Source organism: Dryas octopetala, chromosome 3 (genome assembly GCF_963921425.1).
Source record: "Dryas octopetala chromosome 3, drDryOcto1.1, whole genome shotgun sequence".
In the NCBI taxonomy this organism is placed as follows: Eukaryota; Viridiplantae; Streptophyta; class Magnoliopsida; order Rosales; family Rosaceae; genus Dryas; species Dryas octopetala.
Genome location: NC_141368.1, coordinates 5,254,695 through 5,274,086, shown reverse-complemented (window position 1 = coordinate 5,274,086; position 19,392 = coordinate 5,254,695). Strand labels below are relative to the sequence as shown.

Genomic DNA, 19,392 nt, shown 5'->3' with positions numbered 1-19,392 from the left:
GGAAAATGGAAAATGGGATTAGGATGGGAGTGTTAGTTATAGACTCACAACGAAATTTTGCCAAATTTCACGGCGAAATTTGAAGAAATTTTACTAAAAGGTAAGTGCTCTGTGTTTGAAATTTTGCCGAAATATTAATGAGAATTAATGAATATGTGATAAAATTTCAAAGAAAAAAAAAACGAAAATTTCATTCCTTAATTGTAAAAGAAATTAAATTTTGAATTTCGCTGTTAAAAAATATGAAAATTTCCTATTTACAATTTTGTTGAAAATTTAAAATAAAACAATTAAAACTTTTAACAAAATTTTGATATGGAAATTTCCTATTTACGATTTTGTTGAAAATTTAAAATAAAACAACTGAAATTTTTAACAAAATTTTGATAATTATGTTTCATTTCGGTAATATTTGAAACCTTGAAAAAATAAATAAAAAATCAAAATTTAATTCTATAATTGTGACTGAAAAACTAGATGAAGAAATTTTCAAACTTCGTATGTACAACAAATACAAATAAAATATAAAATTTTAGGGGATTTATTTAAAAATATTGTTGGAAAGATAAAACAAATTTATGCTTAATTAATTATATAATAAGAATAATTAATTAAGAAAGATAATTAAACCTTTGGACTAGTTTTGTAGGGCTTTACCCCAAAGGGAGCCCTTCCAGAAATTCTCGAAGGCCAAGGCTGAACCCGGGCCTAGGAGGGGGTTTGGAAATAGTTTTCAACCAGCAATAGACGCGCCTCGGTTAGAACCTCATTAGCTGCGTCATTGCCCCAAGCGCAAAGATGCTTAAAACCTTAGGGTTAACTCCTTTTTATAACCCCCACAGCAACTCACCCTTTTGCTCCAAACCGATGTGGGACTCCGACACAACAACTTCTCTTCTCTTACAATTGTATCCCATCCCTCACAATCTCACAGTCACATGGCCATCCAACCAATAGGCACTACCACTCTAGCAAGCTAAATTACAAGTGGAAGTGTGGAACCATGAACATCACCAGATTTTTGGATCACATAATTTGTATAGAACAACATTGGAGAGCTGTCAATATGTGATCTTTCAAACCTTCGACTAAAGAAAATAAAATATATTTCAAACTCTCCGTCAATCAATCTGGTACTTCAAAGTACATGTGTATCTTAGAAGGATTGTGCTTATGGTGCAGACCCGTATGTGGTACGAACACAGTGTAATCCTTAATTGGGTTATGAGTTATATATATCATTGAAGAGTTGGATATAGTTTTCGCCGTTGAATAGTGAATATATAATATGCGGTGTCCGAAATAAGCTCTAATCCACCCTTCATCATAATTGGATGAACATATAGTAAAGCAATGTGTTGCCCCCAACAAACAACCTGCATATTGTTCTAGGAAGCAACTAAATTAGTTTGAAATTGCAGTTGGGGATCCCAGTTGGGGATCCCAGTTGGAATGATCGTAGAAATACCCACCCACAATGCACTCAAATTTGATCCCCTTTCTTCTAAATTAAAAATTAATATAAAATTTATCTTCTAAATTATGAATACTGACTATTTTTTTGGACCCGTTAGGTTTTCAATTGTTAAAAATCAACCCAATCAAAAATTATTTTAATGGTCTGATTAATAAAATAAATAGACAAATGTATCAAATTACTTATCAATTACGCCAATTATTAATAACTATAGTAATAATTTAGTCCAAAAACATATTTTCGTTTAAATTAAATGACAAAAAATGCTACAGGTTATTATAGACTTAATAGTTATTCTACTAAGAATTTTAGGAATTTCTGCAAGCCCAATTTTTAATAAAGAAAAAAAGAAAAAGCAAAAACAAATCTTTACAGACTTTAAAAGGGTTTAGGGTTTTATTGCGAAGAGAAAACCAGAGAGAGAGGGTCAAAATGAGTGGGGCAGGAAAACCAGATTTCTTCTACAGAGAAGCTCAACGCCTGGGTTATGTAGCTCGCTCCGCCTTTAAGGTATTGATTGATTTACTTACATATCCACCCAAAATGTTGGCTTAAATTACTAATAATACCACCATCTTCATCTTGGAACAACAGCTGCTTCAGATGCAGAAGCAGTACAAACTCTTAGCTCCCGGCTCCTCTGTCCTGGACCTTGGTTGTGCTCCTGGTGCTTGGCTTCAGGTCCTTTTCCCTTTTCAAAATCCAAACTTTATATAATACATATTCATTGCATTACATTACATGCCTACATGATCTCATAACCATATATGGATTTTCTCAATATTTGCAGGTGGCTTGTCAGAGCTTGGGTCCCATAAAAAATGGTGGCCTTGTTGTGGGGATTGATCTCAAGGTCTCATTTTTCACTTTCCTTTTAGCTCAATTTTGGTGCTTTGTTTCCTTTTTCAATGTTTTAGATAGAATAACTTGGTTTTGATATGTGGGATTTGCAGAACAGAGGGTGAAGGTTCCAGGCCTTCATTGTGATTCAAGGGTTCAAACTGTTTGTGCTGACGTTATGAAGCTCCCCAAAACCCAACTCAGGGAACTCTCTCCACAGGTATTGTAGATATTGGATTGTTTTAGCTTAAATTAACAGATATGATTGAAGGGTTCAAAATTGTTTGTGCTGATTTATATGTCTTTAGTTTGGGGCCAATTCAAATCTCACAGGAAGTTGTTATACCAAGAACTATTAACCCTTTTGGAAAACTAGTTGGTTAATGATGCAGCATGGTCTTCCTATTTGTTTTGATTGGAACTATGGACTTCTTCTGTCTTTTGCCTAAGATCATGTTGGCCTTTTAGCCCTATTGTTTCAGGATGTTTGAAGGTGAAAAGTGAATAACTCCTCTCTTCCTTGCAATTTTTTAAGATTGAAACAAATTTCAACGAATTTCCTACTTACTATAGTTTTTCTCATGGCAAACTATTTCTGGGATCTCTGCAAATGTTGGAATGAATTAATGAATACAGAAAGGATTTATGGTTTTGCCATTGTTTGTGCAGCAGAAGGGGTTTTCTGTGATACTCTCAGATATGTGTCCTCTCGTTTCTGGAATCACAAGTAAAGATGCAGCTTTATCGCTTGAGTTAGGCATGCAAGCACTGGATTTGGCTGTTGGTAGAGCTGCCTTAGCTCTTCCCAACAATGAAATTCAAATCGAGGAAAGTCTTAATGGGGCAATTACAAGTTCAGATGATAATGGTGTGTTGCAAAGGGGAGGCCATCTTGTCATAAAGCTTTTAGAGAGTGAAGATGTGCAAGGTTCTTTTTTTTAATCATTTTTTCTCTACTTTTCTGCTTTTGGTAACATAACTGGTAATTACTTCATTGCAGTTTTGTTTGGATATATTTCCTTACTTTCTTCTGGCTGTTTGTTTCGTAGAATTCAGCCGGATTTGCAAACCACTCTTTAGAAAGGCATTATTGCTGAGGCCTAAAGCTACAAGACCATCATCAAGAGAGATTTATTTAATATGTCAAGGTCTGCAGTCACAGGCAAAGATGTAGAATCGAGAATGTATTCCAAACTTAGAACTGGCAGCAGAGACTATCGAACCAAATCAATGTAGTAGGAAATTCCCAGATATTTGTAACCTGGAATCATACATATCATGAGCTATTGTGGTTTGTTTGTTCATTGAATTTGCCAGCTTCAGACTGATTGTAAAGGTTTTGCTGAAATAACAACAAAACAACAAAGATAGGCCAATGGCCTAGAAAAAACAAAAAGAATCTTGAACACCATCGTATTCTATCCAGCAGATTTGATAACTTCCACATTACACATTGAATCACATCCGAAGGCAGTAGATCTTCATTAAGCAGTAGAATGGAGCAGCATACCTTCAACCCCAAATCATCCTATCCAACACTTTTGTCAATCTAACTAATGATCATATTTTGATTCTGCAAGATGATTGAGTAACTTAGCTATTACTCGATTGATCAATACTCTCCATCAGCAGAAAGAGCAAGATTAACTTACTGCGGCACAAAACAACCAAGAAGATACGCGCAACCGAGGTAACATCTTCTTTATCTTCAGGCAGCGGCTTGTCATCATACATGCGAGTATTAAGGATTATGACGTCCCATTTCGATCTCCTAGATTGACAAAACTATGCTGGTATGGTCTGTGCAAATCATGAGGCAAATCATACTTTGGAAAATCCAGAGCTTGAATAGTGTGCATAGTATCATCATTCAATTGGTAGACTACTATAGGCATTGAACCATTGAACTGAATTTTGGATCATAACCAAAAGGAGGACTGGAGAGAGCATAGAGTTTCCCGCACACCTCCTTGAGAATTGGTTCGGATTTCCCTGCTTGGAACTTGGCAAAGAGTCCCCCCTGGATTTCGGGGTGTGCTTGATGATCACTAGTCTCAAACACATAAATACCTCTGCTGACCTCTTCACTTGTTTCCTCTCCTCCGGCGAAAATGATTTGGGTGCCTAAGACACCGCAACCCGGATCGCAATTGTGGCATCTGGTATCTAGATTAGAACAAGAGCATGATGACAAATCGCTCAATCTGATGGCGTCGATAACGTAGGCAACCTTCCCTTGTTTGTACTCGATGCTACATGCGTAAAGGTTTAAGGGGAGGGACTTATGATCATTATTAGACCTTGCTTGCACAGCATCCATAGCCATGGCTTCTTCCTTCATCCACTTGCCGCCTTTCATCTTCTCCATGCTTTCGCTATTAGGTTTTCCAATTTCTCAACTCTCTTTTTTTGGAAAGAAAGTTGCAAACCACTGTTTAGAAAGGCACCATTGCTGAGGCCTAAAGCTACGAGACCATCATCAAGAGAATTTATTTGCCGAGTCATATATATGAATTTCCAACTTAGAACTGGCAGCAGAGACTATCGAGCCAAATCAATGTAGTTGGAAATTACCAGATATTTGTAACCAGGAATCATATATATCATGACCTATTGTGGTTTGTTTGTTCATTGAATTTGCCAGCTTCAGACTGATTGTAAAGGTTTTGCTCAAATATTTTATATACTGTACCTCGCAGGTAAATGCAAGGCTTGCATTATGTAAATGTAAATATTGTAAGTGGCAATTTCCTAAGCCAAACACTCTAGCTTGTGTTTGTAACTAGCTAGGTTGATTCTAAGTTAGCCTTAGTAGTCAATTATGTGTCATGAGTGTGAAGGAGATCAAGCTCGAAGTCATATGCAAGCGATGCCTCGAGTTCAATCCATTTAGGTAAGGTAATTCGACCTAGAAGACCTCATGCATTCTAAGTGGCTATACTCACATGCATTTATGCCTTGATTATAAAATGCATCAAAACCCTTTCAGAACCGGACCTCATTGGTTGAGGACCGGACCTCCAGAGAGCATGTCTTTTTGGCTCTCTGATTCTTGGGTTGAGGATTGGACCTCCGGAGAGTGTGTCTTGTTGTTGGCTCTATGAATTTTTGAGTTGACGACCGGACCTCCAGAAAGAGTGTCTTTTTGACTCCTTGAAATCTTGTATGGATGACCAGACCTCTCCTATTGAGGACCCGACCTCCAGAGTCGACCTCAGTTTCCTGACACTTTTTAACAACCTTTTGAGCTGTCTTTAAGCATGTTTTTGACTTGAGAGCTGTATTAAAAGATCTGACTTTGCTTTCCTCACATGAGTGTGCTCTTAATTAAAGTCATTCTTCCACACCTTTATGTCTACTCCTGCTGTCAAAGGCATTTGCCCCTTATTCCTTTTGGAAAAGGTTTGCATGTTTATTCTCTTTATCTTAAGATTGGTTTTATATATAGAATGCCTTCACACCCAAAAGGGTTGACCACACAAGCTATACACACTCACAAACACTCTCAAAGAACTTATGAGTTTTGGTTTTCTGGTGTGAGCGAGTCCATTTGCTGAACATCCTAGTTGCATAAGATCATATCATATAGGATAATTCATTATTCTAAAACTGAGATAGCTTGATAGATTGATCCTTGTAAATCTATTCAAGTTATCACCTACATTTCATTCATCTACCATTGAGATTGAACTCAAGCTTTAAAGTTGGAGTTGGGATTAGGAGTTCTTGACTTCAGGATTTTGGCAAGATCTTCGTGCAATCTACGCGATTGAAGAGCTACAAGTCGGTTGAGGTCAGTTTTCATTTCTAGGAAGGAGTTTAGTTAGGAATTAGACCGAGTCACTGGTAGTAGATTGCTTATTTGAACTGGGTCCCGCAGTTTTTACCCAGTGAAGGGTTTTCTGCGTCAACAAATCTCTTGTGTTATGTGTTGATTGTCTAATTTATTTACTTGAGTTGGTTTGCTATTGTTGTTTAATCCGCTGCATACTTAATCAACTTGATAAAATCAAATTTGGTATAATTTTGTGTAAAAGCCTATTCACCCTCTAGGCTTATTTAGTGATATATAATATATTAGGGAATTTCACATTATGGTCTGATTGAAGGTTTTGTGTTCATCACTTCATCCACGTCATAATTTTGCAAGGAATTTTTTCACTATTTTCTCTCCTAAACTGGCGAGGTTACCATTGTATATTCAACTTTGGTATAAGCGTTTGGGAGGAATGAGAAAAAGAAAAACGGAAAAAGCATGAAAAATATGAAATTGTACAATGGAAAGGAACAGTAAAAAAATGGCAGGTATATTATTGAATTGTTTTCATAATCTTGAAGTGTTACATATACTAGACTAGAGAACACTCTACAAATTCATTTACTGAAGGAAAAAAAAATACAAATTTCTGAGTAAGAATGAAGGGAAAAAATACACAAAAATGTAGGCATATATCAAAATAAGTATCTCCATTTTTACACAATAGATTAAGTTTGTTCTTTTGTGAGACAAAATATATTACTTCATATGTCCAAGATCGAGTGTCATCAAATCTGAGTTATTCCTAGTGTCCAAGAGAGTTTCCATCTACACAATCGATTACTTCATATCCAAAAGAGTGTCACCGAATCTGAGTTCTTCCTAGTGACCAAAGACCTGTATCTTTGACTAGTGTCTGAAATACACCCAAAAAAAAAGAAAAATAGATCAGAGAAGTGGTCATAATATTTGGAGAAGATAATTAGGCAGCTTAAAATTTGATTAGATCTGTGATATTCATGCTTACCGGTGTTTTCACAGATGGGAAGACATTCCAGAATCGCAAGGTCTCATCCCCAGCACCAGTAACTATTGTCTGCAGTAAAAATCAATTTCAGTTGAGCTTGTTAGGACAGAAATTTCAGTGTAAATTGCATACAAAATTTTTGTGTATGTGGAAAATGTTTGAGCTATAAAAAATGCTGCAATACCTGACCATCTGGTGACATTGCAAGGTACAGAACTCGCATGCTATGGCCAGTTAGAGTGGCAACCTATAAGAGTACATTCCAAAAGGGATTAGATAGAAAGCTTATAACTAGACAATTCTAGTTAGAAATATTTAAAGAGTTTAAAATTACTAAGAAGCTGAACCTTTGCCAACGATGGATACTTCCACACCATAATTTGATTCTGGGAATAGCCATGGGTGCTGACTATCTCATTCACATTCTTACTCCATGCAAGATTGCAGACCTGTAGGTTAAGTAGTGACTTAGGTAAGTTCAAGTTGAGGGTATTCCCTGAGCATCAACAAATGCTAACAGTAAATATTCTTCTTTATGCTGCTGGCATAAAAAGACCTAACAACACTGACCTGGCTTCCCGTGTCGATGCTGTTCAATTGGTTGCCATTTGTAGTGTTCCAGAAGCGAATGCATCTGTCAGCAGTTCCACCACCAGATGCAAGAAGGCTATTCTGGTGGGGTGACCAAGAAATGGCCTTGACTGCAGCTGTGTGCTCTGTCAGCCTCAGAGCTGGTTGCTGAGAGTGCTGGTTCCAGACCAAGAGCTGGTCACCAACAAACCACTAAGTTAGTAACTTGACTACAGGTACAGCTAACTGAAACATAGAAGAGAAAACAAAATAAAAAAGGAATAACATAATAATGGATACCTGATTATCATTGCCACCAGATGCAAGTTCCCTGTCATCGTTGGACCATTTCAGCCCACATACCTGAGGGATTGAAAATTTAATAAACGTTAACACGTTTCCATTTGCCTAAGAATTGTCTTATTTGGTTGCAGTCCATATAATGAAAAACAAGCATGGGTATTGGCAATGATACATGGTAACACGGTTTGTAGAGAGACTAATAGTTGGGATTTAAGGTTTCAGTTGTCAAAAAGAGTTTAAAGTAATAAATCTCTTAAAATCTTACCTCAGACTTGTGACCAACAAGCTTGCTGACGCAGTCATTTGAGACTCGGAGATCATGTTGAAGTATGTTCCGATCCCGGCTTCCTGAAGCTAATATGCGTGAATTCCATGCCAAGACACCAGTTCTTGTTTGATGGCCACCCATTGTCCGGACCCTCTTGCATTGAGTCCCATCCCACACCTATGACAAATGTCACAACTGATGGTTCAAACTCTATTTTCATATATGAATGAAGACACTAGTCTGCGAAGCAAGTGTATAAAATCAAAGGACTAGAAAGTTAAACAATCACCTACCTGAACTTTACCAAGATTTGTACCAATTGATAAGTATGAACCCTCCCGTGTCCATTGGACGGAGCACACGCCGTCATTAGGCCCCAAGTCACACAGTTTTGTCACCTGAGAAAACCACATCACAAACATCAGATTGCAATTTTTGCAAACCTATTAAGATTAAAGGACAGTTTGACAGAGACAACTTTAAGATTAGACTTTGCAATCATGTAATGGAAAAAATGGAAACCTATTATTAGAATTTTTAATCAATATGCTGTTTACCAAGTTGTATCAAACTTACCTTGCTGTTTGAGGCACTCCATAGATAAACACAGGTGCCCAGTCCAACTGCAAGGACATTTTGCGAGGACCAGTCAACAAGGTTCAAGTAAAAGTCATCTTGAAGTGATGGGGCATCCAGAACCTGTAACCATTTAGCATTTTAAGATCAGCCACTGCATCCCCATATAAACTAGAATGGGAATATACCCTTCAATGATCAACCATTTTCTTTAATTTATGCCAACATATCTGAGATCAACTACTTTTAAAGGGCTTAAGATTATAGCCTCAGATTCAGCTAATTCAGCTAATTTGTGAAAGATTATGGTATTTCTGCATATCTCGAAGGGATTACAATAAATCATAAATTTGTGATCCTCATATTCCTAAGCTCCTTAAATCACAAAATAACATGAAAAATAAAATAAGGGTTTATTTCATATTTAGTTCCTAAATTTTGACCCTTGTCTTAATGTGGTACTTAAACTTTTATTTGTCCCAATTGAGTACCTAAACTTTTATTTTGTGTCTAATAGGTACCAAAATGAATTTTTGTTAAAATTGTCAATAAAAATTAGAGGCAATATAGTCAAAGTATATTTTAATTATTTTCTTTATATGTTTAAAATTATTAAAAAAAAAACACACAACAAACAAAAAAAATTAAAAATTAAAATTAAAAAATAAATTTTTTAAAGTGACTATATTGGCCCTAACTTTTGTTGATAATTTTAACAGAAATTCATTTTAGTACCTATTAGACACAAAATAAAAGTTTAGGTACTCAATTGGGACAAATAAAAGTTTAGGTACCACATTAAGACAATGGTCAAAGTTCAGGTACTAAATATGAAAAAAAAACCTAAGAAGAAAAGAAGAGAGGAAGGAACAGGGTTTAATTACCTTATGGGGTGTCTTGGGGACCTTGCGAGGAGGCTTGGGAGGCGTGGAAGTCTCGCTAGAAAACCCATTATCATGTCCCAAAATGGAAGGCGAATACGGCGAGTTGGGCCCGGAGTGATCAGTCTTGAACCGCAGCATGTTCTTGCTGGGACTCAGAGGCGACAACACCTGCCCACCTGCAGGAGAAAAAGACCCGAAATCAGACCCGAAAAGCTCCGATTTCAACAACCTGGCATAGGCCTCGTTGCCGCCTTCTTTAACCGGAGAGGCCTTCTCTATCAGCCCAAAAGTGTGCAGCCTAGACGAAGATCTGCAAGGTATGAATCTGTCGCTGCATGTCGAAGACTTGGAAGGCGATGACAGGCTCGAAATCCCCCGAAAAGAACCCGAAAAGGAGTCGAGGCGCAGCGATGTCTCGGACATCCCAGTGGGGAGGTTGAGGCCACCAGCTTTCCTGGTTTGAGGTGAATCCATGTCTGGGTTTTCTTGGGTTCTCTTGGATTCCGAAAGTGATGGTATCATATAGGAATGTGAAGGGGTTTGAGTGAAAATGGAGGAGGAGGCCAAGAACCCAAAAGATGGAGAAGAAGGCCCCTCTCTCTCTCTGTGCTTTTCACTTGTTGATCAGAGTGTGCAGGAAGACTTGCAACGGTCACATACTGGTGGGGTTTATAGGAGCGCGGTCTTGGCCATTTCTGTTTTTTCCTTTTTTGTTTTCTTTTCTTTTTTTGTTAGAATATATTGTGTGCTGTGCATGCTCCAACGGTCATTTTCATTGATTGGGCTTTCCCATCTAAGCTGGCTTACCAAAACTAAACCGTTGCTTTGAATTTTATGAAGGATTGAAATAAGAGACAAAAATAAATAACTAGATCAGCCCAATTGTGCCAACAATATTAACATCATATATGCGTCTATGTTTTGACAGTATCTCTAATGCCGTATACTAAGGCAAATTTTTTTTGGAGAAAGCTGATTTAGTGCCATCTAAATGCACATACAATAAGCAGCGTGACCAAACAATTACAATGAATACCGAAATTGGTATCTGCGAACACAGTCTTCACCCTTCTCATAATAGTCCTCCTTACTGAACGTTTGTGTTGGGAACTCGGAAGCAGCAGCATAAACAGAAGCGCCACGCCATGCATCTAAAATTGGATCCAATGCTTTGACCACCCTTATGGGTGCACCAGATGGCCTAATCATCCGGATTCCAGCTTCCAAGCGCTCACTCATACCGGGAAAAAGACAACTCCCACCAGTCATAAATATTGAACTGGTTAGCCTCTCCTCCAGCTCTCGGCCCTTGGATGGCAGCCTCCTTATTGAGACCCCAGCCATCTCATCTAAGCCCGCCTGATCGATCCCAATCCAGTTTGGATGAAATAAAATTTCAGGGCATCGGAACCTTTCGACGCCAAAAACAATCTGAAAATCTTCCTTGGTGAGGGGACGAGACTTTGGTACTTCAGCAGATTGAGGGTTCCCATTATCTGGTTTGGGAACAAATGTCGGGTCTACTTCCTGCCACAGAAATGCTCCAAAATGAATAATCAGGATCAAAGGAAAACGGTAATCACAGTCACAGCCAGCACTTAAGTCAACCAGAATAAACAAACCTGGAGCCTAGAAGCGAGACGCACCAGCTCTGCATCATCTTCATCTGGTCCCTCATCATCATCATCATTATCTTTGCTCATCAGTTTGTATAACTGCCAATCTTCATCTCTTGCACCAAAAGTATCCTCACCCTTTCCGCGATCAAAGGCTGCTGTTGTCAAAAGGCGCATCCTTTCCCTCTGTGCAGCATTTAATCTCTCCCCACGGCCAACACCTCCAGAAACATTATTTCCATTTGTATGACCCCCATTTGTCTTGAGTCGTTTTCGCTGTTCAACTTTCTCAGAAAGATCTTTATATTTAGCATGCAACTGCTCTAAATAAAGCTCTGGGTTCTCTCTACAATAAAGAGAGGGAAGAAAAAAACAATTAACAAGGAGAAGGTACCCATTCCAAAACTGCTAAAATTATCAAGAGGAATCTAGCATACTAATCATGAAGAGCAAGCATTCCTAAAACCCAAGTGTCATGTGCAAATCCAGATAGAATGTTAGATGCTATTCCTTTTCCCGTGTTCTCTCCTCTTCATAATATCCCAACTCAATTCAAACTGACAAAACCTTTCTTTCAACCACATGAATTTGAATTTACCCTTCTCCCATTATGCTCTGACCACAATAGATTGAATTTGGGAAAAAAAAAAAAAAAGGAGAGAGAATATCATGAGGTCAGCACATACAAACGTTTTTGTTCATCTTGTTGGTTTCTCTTTTCTCGCTCCAATTCTTCTTCATGGCGTTTCTGTTTAGCTCGCTGCCGACCTTCAGATGTGGTTTTTAGAAACAATTGTCTCTTTTTCTCCTTCAGCTGTCAAGAGAACAGAACCAAAGACTACCATTAATGAAAAGAAAACCTAAAAATAAGATGAAATAAGGAAAAAGCATCACTGCTATCAGGTTGACGATACTATCCTTTAATTACATTTTCATATCCAGCAGAACTCCTAAGAACCCAAACACAAGACCCTAAGAACTACAGATGTTAGGTTATGCATAAACATCAGAATAATACATGGAAGTATTTTCCAATCTTATAAAAAAAATTACATTAAACTATATACCAAGTGGACGTCTAAAGTTACTTGGATACATAAATAGGTGTTTGGAGCAATAAACAGCAACTTCAAAATGATGGGAAATGTGAAAGACACTTGGCATAAAAGCAAACCTGCTCAGGGGTAAGCATGTTGTCAGGAATATTTAGAAGAGGAAACCTTTCGCTTGCTGCAAGATCTGTCTTCTCCTCAAACTCAGCTTGTTCACTCTTTGGTTCACCTTTTGCTTTTAGTAAAGATTGTGTTACCTTCACAAGGGCAGATTCTACTTCCTGCTTGGAGACATATCCAGTCGCTGACAAGAAAGATGGTATATCATGCTCTTCCACCTGTGCAAGCTGCCGTAGAAGAAATTCCAAACCATGCAATTCATTCTCTAGTTCATTTATCCTTGAAGATCTCTTCGCCTCGGCCATTTCTCGCAACCGTTGACCCTGTTTCTCTTTTATGGCTGCCTTTCTTGCAATTTCTTCTTCAGAAGGGGGCTCCTCAATAGGTGGTGGAACCCATGGAAGTTGCCACATCCTTGTTTTATCTTCTGCTTCCTTGGCCCCCTTCTGTAAATAAAAAAAAAACAAAAAAAAACGCAACTGTTATATCACGAAGTTTGGAAAGGAGGATGGATCAGAAAAAGCAATCCTCAATACCTGAAATAATCGAGCTTCCGACATATAATCTGGAGCAATATAACAGTGCTCCATCTTCAGGTCTTCTACCTTCTCCCATGTAAACCTAGCCCTGTTGCATTAAATATACAAAATCAGAAATTTTACAATTGTTCCCCTACTCAACTGAAGAGGAACCCAACCAAATTTTACTCACATATGATGGGGGTATTTAAGTGAAAGAAGTTGCTTCATATAATCAGTGATGTGGTACCCACCGATGTTGGTTCGACAGCATCCTTTATATATAGGCTCACCATCAATAAACTGGGGAATGAAACACAAAATCATGGTCAACAAGTAACAATCATGAGAGTAGGCCTTGGCTACATTTATCATCTGTTTACTATATATGTTATTACTTAAGCAAATGCAAAAACCAAGAAAGCATACCGGAATAACATGAGTAGTGGTAAATCCAGGACAGATAGCAAGACCATCTTTATCACAAACCCCTTGCTGTTGATTATACTTATAGCTGAATGCAGCATCAACACCATATGCTGCAGGTATGGAAATGAAAAAATAAAAATAAAAAATCAGGACAGAAATACAATTAATAAGGGAGCCAAAATACACAGGACCAAAGACCAGTGTGGAAGCATGTCTGAAGGGAGTGGGACAGCAAAGGATAATATGATAAAAAGGAGAGAGATATGCCAAGCAGAAGCCCAATCCAATAATGACCAACTTAACACACTGGGCTGATCATCTGCCAACATGTATAACCTTTTCATTATTTAAAACACCCAGACATTGAAAGTTTTTTTTTTTTTCAGTTTTGTGTGTGTGTGTGTGTGGCTGGGGGAAGTAAAATACAGCAAGTGTTGATACCTATTGATGGAACTCCATATGTCTCAAATAGAAGTTCAGCCATTTTGCTACGAGACTGAAATGGGTTGCACACGCATTCAGTAATAAGGACTGGATGATCAATCTGTTCTGCCCTCAAATGAACACAAAGTTAAGATACAGGTCTTATGAATATATAACCTGATATGAAACCTTAAATTTATAATTAAAAAAAAAAACACACAAAGCATTTAAGATGAATAACTATGCATATCCATGTCACAATGCTAAAAATAATTATTAACACAGTATTGCATATCCTTCATGCAAACTGATATACACATATTAGCACCATTAACTAGTCTACTTATATGATGCCATTCTCAAATGGTCTCCAATTGGCACAGATGTCAGAGTGTGAACCTAATAACTTAATCACTTCACAAAGGAATCCCTTAAAGACCAACAGATACAAGCACACCAGAGAATTTACCAAGTTACCACCATCGCTAGAGAACGACTAGACAAAACATTAAGGCAGACTGAAGAATCTATAATGTTAACCATTTTAACAGCATGGAAGAAAAGAGAATTGCGAATAAGACCACAGGTAAAAAATGAACCTTCACAATGTAAGTCTAGATCATCAACTAGTCTAGTAAAACAAAGAAATGAAATGTCCATTTTTTATCATACCTGTGATCCATTTGCACCCAATCGATCAAAGCCAAAGTCAAGAATCTACAGATACAAGAAAATACCGGTGAGGCTACAATTCACAGATTACTGCATGCATACACACACAGACGTGTAAACAATTTCGGACATGAAAAATTATAACTTATTTTTCTCTGATTAAATGTGAACTAGAATACATGGATGCATTATAAATGTTAGACATGGTGTATACACAAATCATGTAGACTTATTATATAGCGAGCCAATACCCATGATAAATATGAATTGGGTATCCATGGAAGCATTAGTAAACAACAAGACCAGAAAAAACTTACATATTCCATTATTTCAAACTGGAAAACAACACCGCTGTCGAAAGCTGAGCGAGGCCCCGAGCGTGTGCAATCAAAGTATTTCAACAGTGTAGGATCATGGTCACCAACTATAGTCACAGTTTCACCTGAGTAATTGAAAAACAAAAATTACAGAATTAAACATGAATAAGCTTCGTTGAGCGTGTTAATGAAGTATCAAAAGCATTCTGAAAAACCCAAATGCAAGTCATAATTTTAATGGGAGAATGAATAAGAACAAAGATAGAACACCAAGGAAAGTGTGTGTACCAGTGGCTTTGTGGCGCGGTCTCTGAACAATGTTGCGGAAAATAACACGAGGCTCGGTCTCTCCTGCCCACCTGAAATTTTTCCCAAAACGGAGAAATTAACACAAATGCCCAAATGCAAATGCACAGTGGAGTCGAATTAGGGTTTTTCGTCGTTTAAGAACGGGGGGTTATACCCGATGCGAAAATAGGAGGCGCCATTGTCGATGACGATCGGAGTAGACGAAGGGATGAGACTGTAATCAGTCTGCCGTCTTATTTTCGAAATGAAAGGCATTCTCTCTCCACGGCCGACGACGGAACCTTTCTCTCAGTCTCTGTCACGGTGCCACCGATATCAGACTCTGCTAAACACGAAGCTACTAGCATAGCAGAAGAGGACTGGGCCGGTCGGACCGTCAAGCCCAGCGCTTTCACTCGAACCGGGTCGCCTCTAAGATGGTCAAGCAAAAGTCAATGTTCTAATTTCTTGTGGTCTAGATCGAGCCCATTCTATGGCCCAAAAGATTGTGAAGTTTCTCGCGCTTTTCAACGATAAATGTTTTTTTGAGGTGTATCAGTTCTAGGGATGGGTAAAAATACCGAAATACCAGTGTTGTACCGGTTTCGATTCTGAAAAATATCGATTCCAAAAATATTGATACTGAAAATACTAATGAATTCAGTAACGGTACCGGTTTATAAAGTCCAGTACCGACGGTATACCGATATCGACCGTATATTGAAAAAATATAATTAAAATAATTCATTTTTATACATTTCCTATACTATACCGTTATACCCTAAATATAAAATATTTAGTATTACCTTTCTATATAATTTATAATTTTATATAATACATTTCTAATTTTCTATAATTTATATAAAACATATATAAATTTATAAACCCTAAACCTATAACTTATTAACTTATATGTTTTTTTAATTTATATAATACATTTCTATATAAAAACTAATTAAAAATACCCTAAGCCCTAATATTATACTAAATTATAAACCTTATATAATATATGTATATGATATCTCATACTAAATTAATAATTTCTATACCCTAATAGTCTAATACTATAAATTTATAATTCATAGATTCATAGTTGGTAACTTAAAGTTTGGTATATAGTATATAGTATAATATTATAATATGGTATAGTATAGTATAATATGATAATATTAGTAATTTAGTATATTGTATAATATGATATACTATAGTAAAATATGGTATAATATATTATTATTAGTATATGGTATTAGCCATTTAGCCTAACGGCCCTATTAGGTATATGACATATACCATATACCCTACGGTTTAGAAGATGATATAAATTAAAAAACATGTAAACTATTAAGTTATTGACTATATACTATAAATTATAAAAAACATATGTAATAAAAAACTTCAAACCTCAAAGTCCAAACCCCAATTGAAATTTGAAACCCCAACATACCCTAAACCCTAAACCCCAAACGAAACCCCAAAATACCCTATTTATTATTTACAAAATAAAACTTTATTTTTATTATTTTTTCTTTTCCTTTCCCCCTAACCCACGTGCCCCCCCTTCTTCTTTATTTCTTTTCTTTTTCTTCTTCTCTCTCATCCTACCCGTGTCTCTTTTCTTCTTTATTTTTCTCCTCTTCCTTTCCCCTTCCTTCTTTTTCTCTCTGTGTGTGTGACCCAACTCCCAAACCCCAACCACCACCATCAATTCATCATCTCCGACCACCATCACCACCATCATCTATTTCTATCTCCCCAAAATACCTTTCCTCCCTCTATGTCTCTTTCTCCCTCTCTGTCGCACCCCCCACCCAACCCAGCCCAACCCACCACCCTCCTTTCCTCCCCAACTTTCCTCTGTCTCTGTCCCTTTCTCCTTCTTTGTCGCACCCCCTCCTTCTCTCCCTCTCTTTGTCTTATCTCTCCCCATCTCTCTGTGATTTTTTTAATTTGGTGTTGTAGTTAGCAGCCCAATATCACTCTGACACCGCCACTCTCCGACCGATACCGAAGTAAACGGTTACCAACTAACGATGGTACGGTATCGGAACCAAAAATCATCATCTCGACCCCTATCGGTAGAAATTCGGTATGGGTGTTTCGGTACGGTTACTGTATCGAACCCACCCCTATGTATCACTGTATAGTAATTGATTAATATGCTTAAATAATAACACATGTATAATTATTAATATATAATAATTAAATTTTAAATAATTCTTAAAAAATATAGGGTTTTTTTTTTTAAAGTCCATTTTTTAAAATTTACTATTCATCCGGCCCACACGCTACAGTAAAATACTGTAGCGGCCCACTTTTAAAAAACCAGTGCTACAGTAACAGCGCTACAGTGACGCCGTTACTGTAGCGCGCTACAGTATTTTTTAAAAAATGTCATTTTTTCCCTTCATTTTTTATTTTCTCATTTCAGTACCAATTGGTACATAAACTACCAAAAAAAAAAATTCATAATTTAGGTATTTTTCATTTCATAAACATATTAAATAATAACCAGTATAAAATACAAAAAATCAAGATAAGGCATCCATAATCTTTTACGTTTTAATAGTAAATATAATTGTTACTATCAAATAGTAACAATCACCTATTGCTACTGCCGGACAGTGGCAATCAAGTATTATCATTGTTTGATAGTAACAATCACTTATTACTACTGTCTGGCAGTGACAATAAGATATTGTTATTGTTTGATAGTAACAATCACCTATTGCTACTGTCTAACAGTAACAATCACATGTTGAAGATAACTAATATATCTTGTTACTGTCATACAATAACAATCACTAAAATTCATAGAAAATTACAAAATTCAGATATTAACAATCACTTGATTGTTACTGTCACACAATAACAATCACCTGATTGCTACTGTCACACAGTAACAAATCAGGTGATTGTTAATTTGCTACTATCACACAGTAACAATCACCTAATTGCTACTGTCACAGTGACAATTATTATAATAATTACCACTATCGAACAATGACTATTCTTACTGTGCCAAAAAAAAAACCCAGAAACAACATACATATACAAATCTTATGTATTTTTCTAACATAAACCCATAAAAAACAAAAATACTTAAACAAAAATCTTTGTCTTCTTCTTTTTTTCTTTTTGCTGAAGCAGCCATATACCTCCTTTTTTTTTTTTTTTTATGAAGCTGTCATGTGTCTTCTTCTTTTTTTCTTTTTTGTTGAAGCTGCCGTGTGTCTTTTTTTTTTTTTTTTAACAATAGCCACTGCCAAAAAAATAGCCACTGTCAAAAAAATGCTATTTAACAATTGTCACTATCAAAAACAGATAATACAAGTAACATGTTCTATATGCTTGTCAAAAACAGTCATAGCCCCACTTACATATTGCTACTGCTTGTTAGTAACAATCATAACCTCACTTACATATTGTTACCGACAAACAGTAACAATTATAAGATGAATTAGAACATATGGATATAGAACAGTTTATCAGATGAATTAGAACGCTGCATACATTCAAGTATTAATAGAACAACCTCAGGTGTCTAAGGAGTTAAACAAGACAGTGACTTGAGGTTGTCAATGATAAGCTACTGCTTGACAATTTTAACATCTTTTGATAGAAATGATATAAACCAATCAACATCAAAGATCTCTGAAAAGTTACTGCACAAGAAAAGCAATAGATTTGTCATATAAACTTTTAACAAGTAAAGGCATTTATATGTTCACACTTATAACATCTGAACAGGTTAATGTAATTCGAAAATCCATAGTGCAAATAAGAGGGTAGCATACATATATCAGTAATGACTAACCTCACATCCTTCCAGAAAGACTTCTGGTCCAACTTGGGAACAAGAAGACTAGCATTTAGTATACGAGCAACAACAATGGAATCTGTAATCTGCGAAAGGTATAGGTGCAGTAAGCTCCACACCAGAAGTAAAAAATTTATACCAAAACTCTGTAACCAAGGAGCACAAATGTGACGAGATAAAAGTATGATCATTGTAGGGCACAAGATAATTACCGAAAATATATTCACTGGATCCCTAATATAAGAGGCAGCTAATCTAATTCCAGTGAAAAATCAACTGAATCAAAGCCAACCGACCTGCCACTAATTATAATATCAGATATAGAAAACCATGGATATCAACAAATAAGATAAAAGCATTGTGTCTTCAGAGTTCTCACCAATGCAAGGAAAGAAAAATGATTAGAAATTCATACATCCAAGCATCAATATCTTAATC

The 19,392-nt window shown here is 36.7% G+C and overlaps 3 protein-coding genes and 1 non-coding gene across 6 annotated transcripts; 1 reads left to right on the top strand and 3 right to left on the bottom strand.

Annotated features, from left to right (window-relative positions):
- Positions 1–649: 649 nt before the first annotated feature.
- On the bottom strand, positions 650–800 carry LOC147289989 (U4 spliceosomal RNA). Its single transcript, XR_015121568.1, has one exon. It is a non-coding gene; the product is annotated as a U4 spliceosomal RNA (small nuclear RNA).
- A 1,076-nt stretch (positions 801–1,876) lies between these two features.
- On the top strand, positions 1,877–3,621 carry LOC147289988 (FtsJ-like methyltransferase family protein). Of its 2 annotated transcripts, none has more exons than XM_086238141.1 (6): positions 1,877–1,987; positions 2,072–2,158; positions 2,268–2,330; positions 2,436–2,537; positions 2,990–3,245; positions 3,367–3,621. In XM_086238141.1, exons 1-6 carry the CDS (start codon positions 1,910–1,912, stop codon positions 3,489–3,491), a joined length of 711 nt encoding a protein of 236 aa, XP_086094267.1. In that variant the 5' UTR covers positions 1,877–1,909; the 3' UTR covers positions 3,492–3,621. The 2 variants fall into 2 exon arrangements, with proteins under 2 accessions (XP_086094267.1, XP_086094266.1); XM_086238140.1 differs by having other exon boundaries at positions 2,987–3,245.
- A 3,003-nt stretch (positions 3,622–6,624) lies between these two features.
- FZR3 (FIZZY-related 3) lies at positions 6,625–10,326 on the bottom strand. Its single transcript, XM_086235231.1, has 10 exons — positions 9,703–10,326; positions 8,819–8,941; positions 8,536–8,640; positions 8,240–8,419; positions 7,972–8,034; positions 7,672–7,866; positions 7,449–7,550; positions 7,286–7,348; positions 7,102–7,170; positions 6,625–6,990 (listed from the first exon to the last, which is right to left on the bottom strand). Exons 1-10 carry the CDS (start codon positions 10,222–10,224, stop codon positions 6,937–6,939), a joined length of 1,476 nt encoding a protein of 491 aa, XP_086091357.1. The 5' UTR covers positions 10,225–10,326; the 3' UTR covers positions 6,625–6,936.
- A 258-nt stretch (positions 10,327–10,584) lies between these two features.
- Positions 10,585–15,499, bottom strand: ARP5 (actin-related protein 5). 2 transcript variants are annotated; one of them, XM_086236755.1, is made up of 12 exons: positions 15,313–15,499; positions 15,138–15,208; positions 14,850–14,974; positions 14,533–14,577; positions 13,879–13,981; positions 13,438–13,547; positions 13,202–13,311; positions 13,027–13,117; positions 12,493–12,936; positions 12,005–12,132; positions 11,325–11,664; positions 10,585–11,229 (listed from the first exon to the last, which is right to left on the bottom strand). In XM_086236755.1, the coding sequence occupies exons 1-12, from the start codon at positions 15,411–15,413 to the stop codon at positions 10,726–10,728; spliced, it is 2,172 nt and encodes a 723-aa protein (XP_086092881.1). In that variant the 5' UTR covers positions 15,414–15,499; the 3' UTR covers positions 10,585–10,725. The 2 variants fall into 2 exon arrangements, with proteins under 2 accessions (XP_086092881.1, XP_086092882.1); XM_086236756.1 differs by lacking the exons at positions 15,138–15,208; positions 15,313–15,499 and having other exon boundaries at positions 13,879–13,986; positions 14,850–14,923.
- Between the last annotated feature and the right edge of the window lie 3,893 nt (positions 15,500–19,392).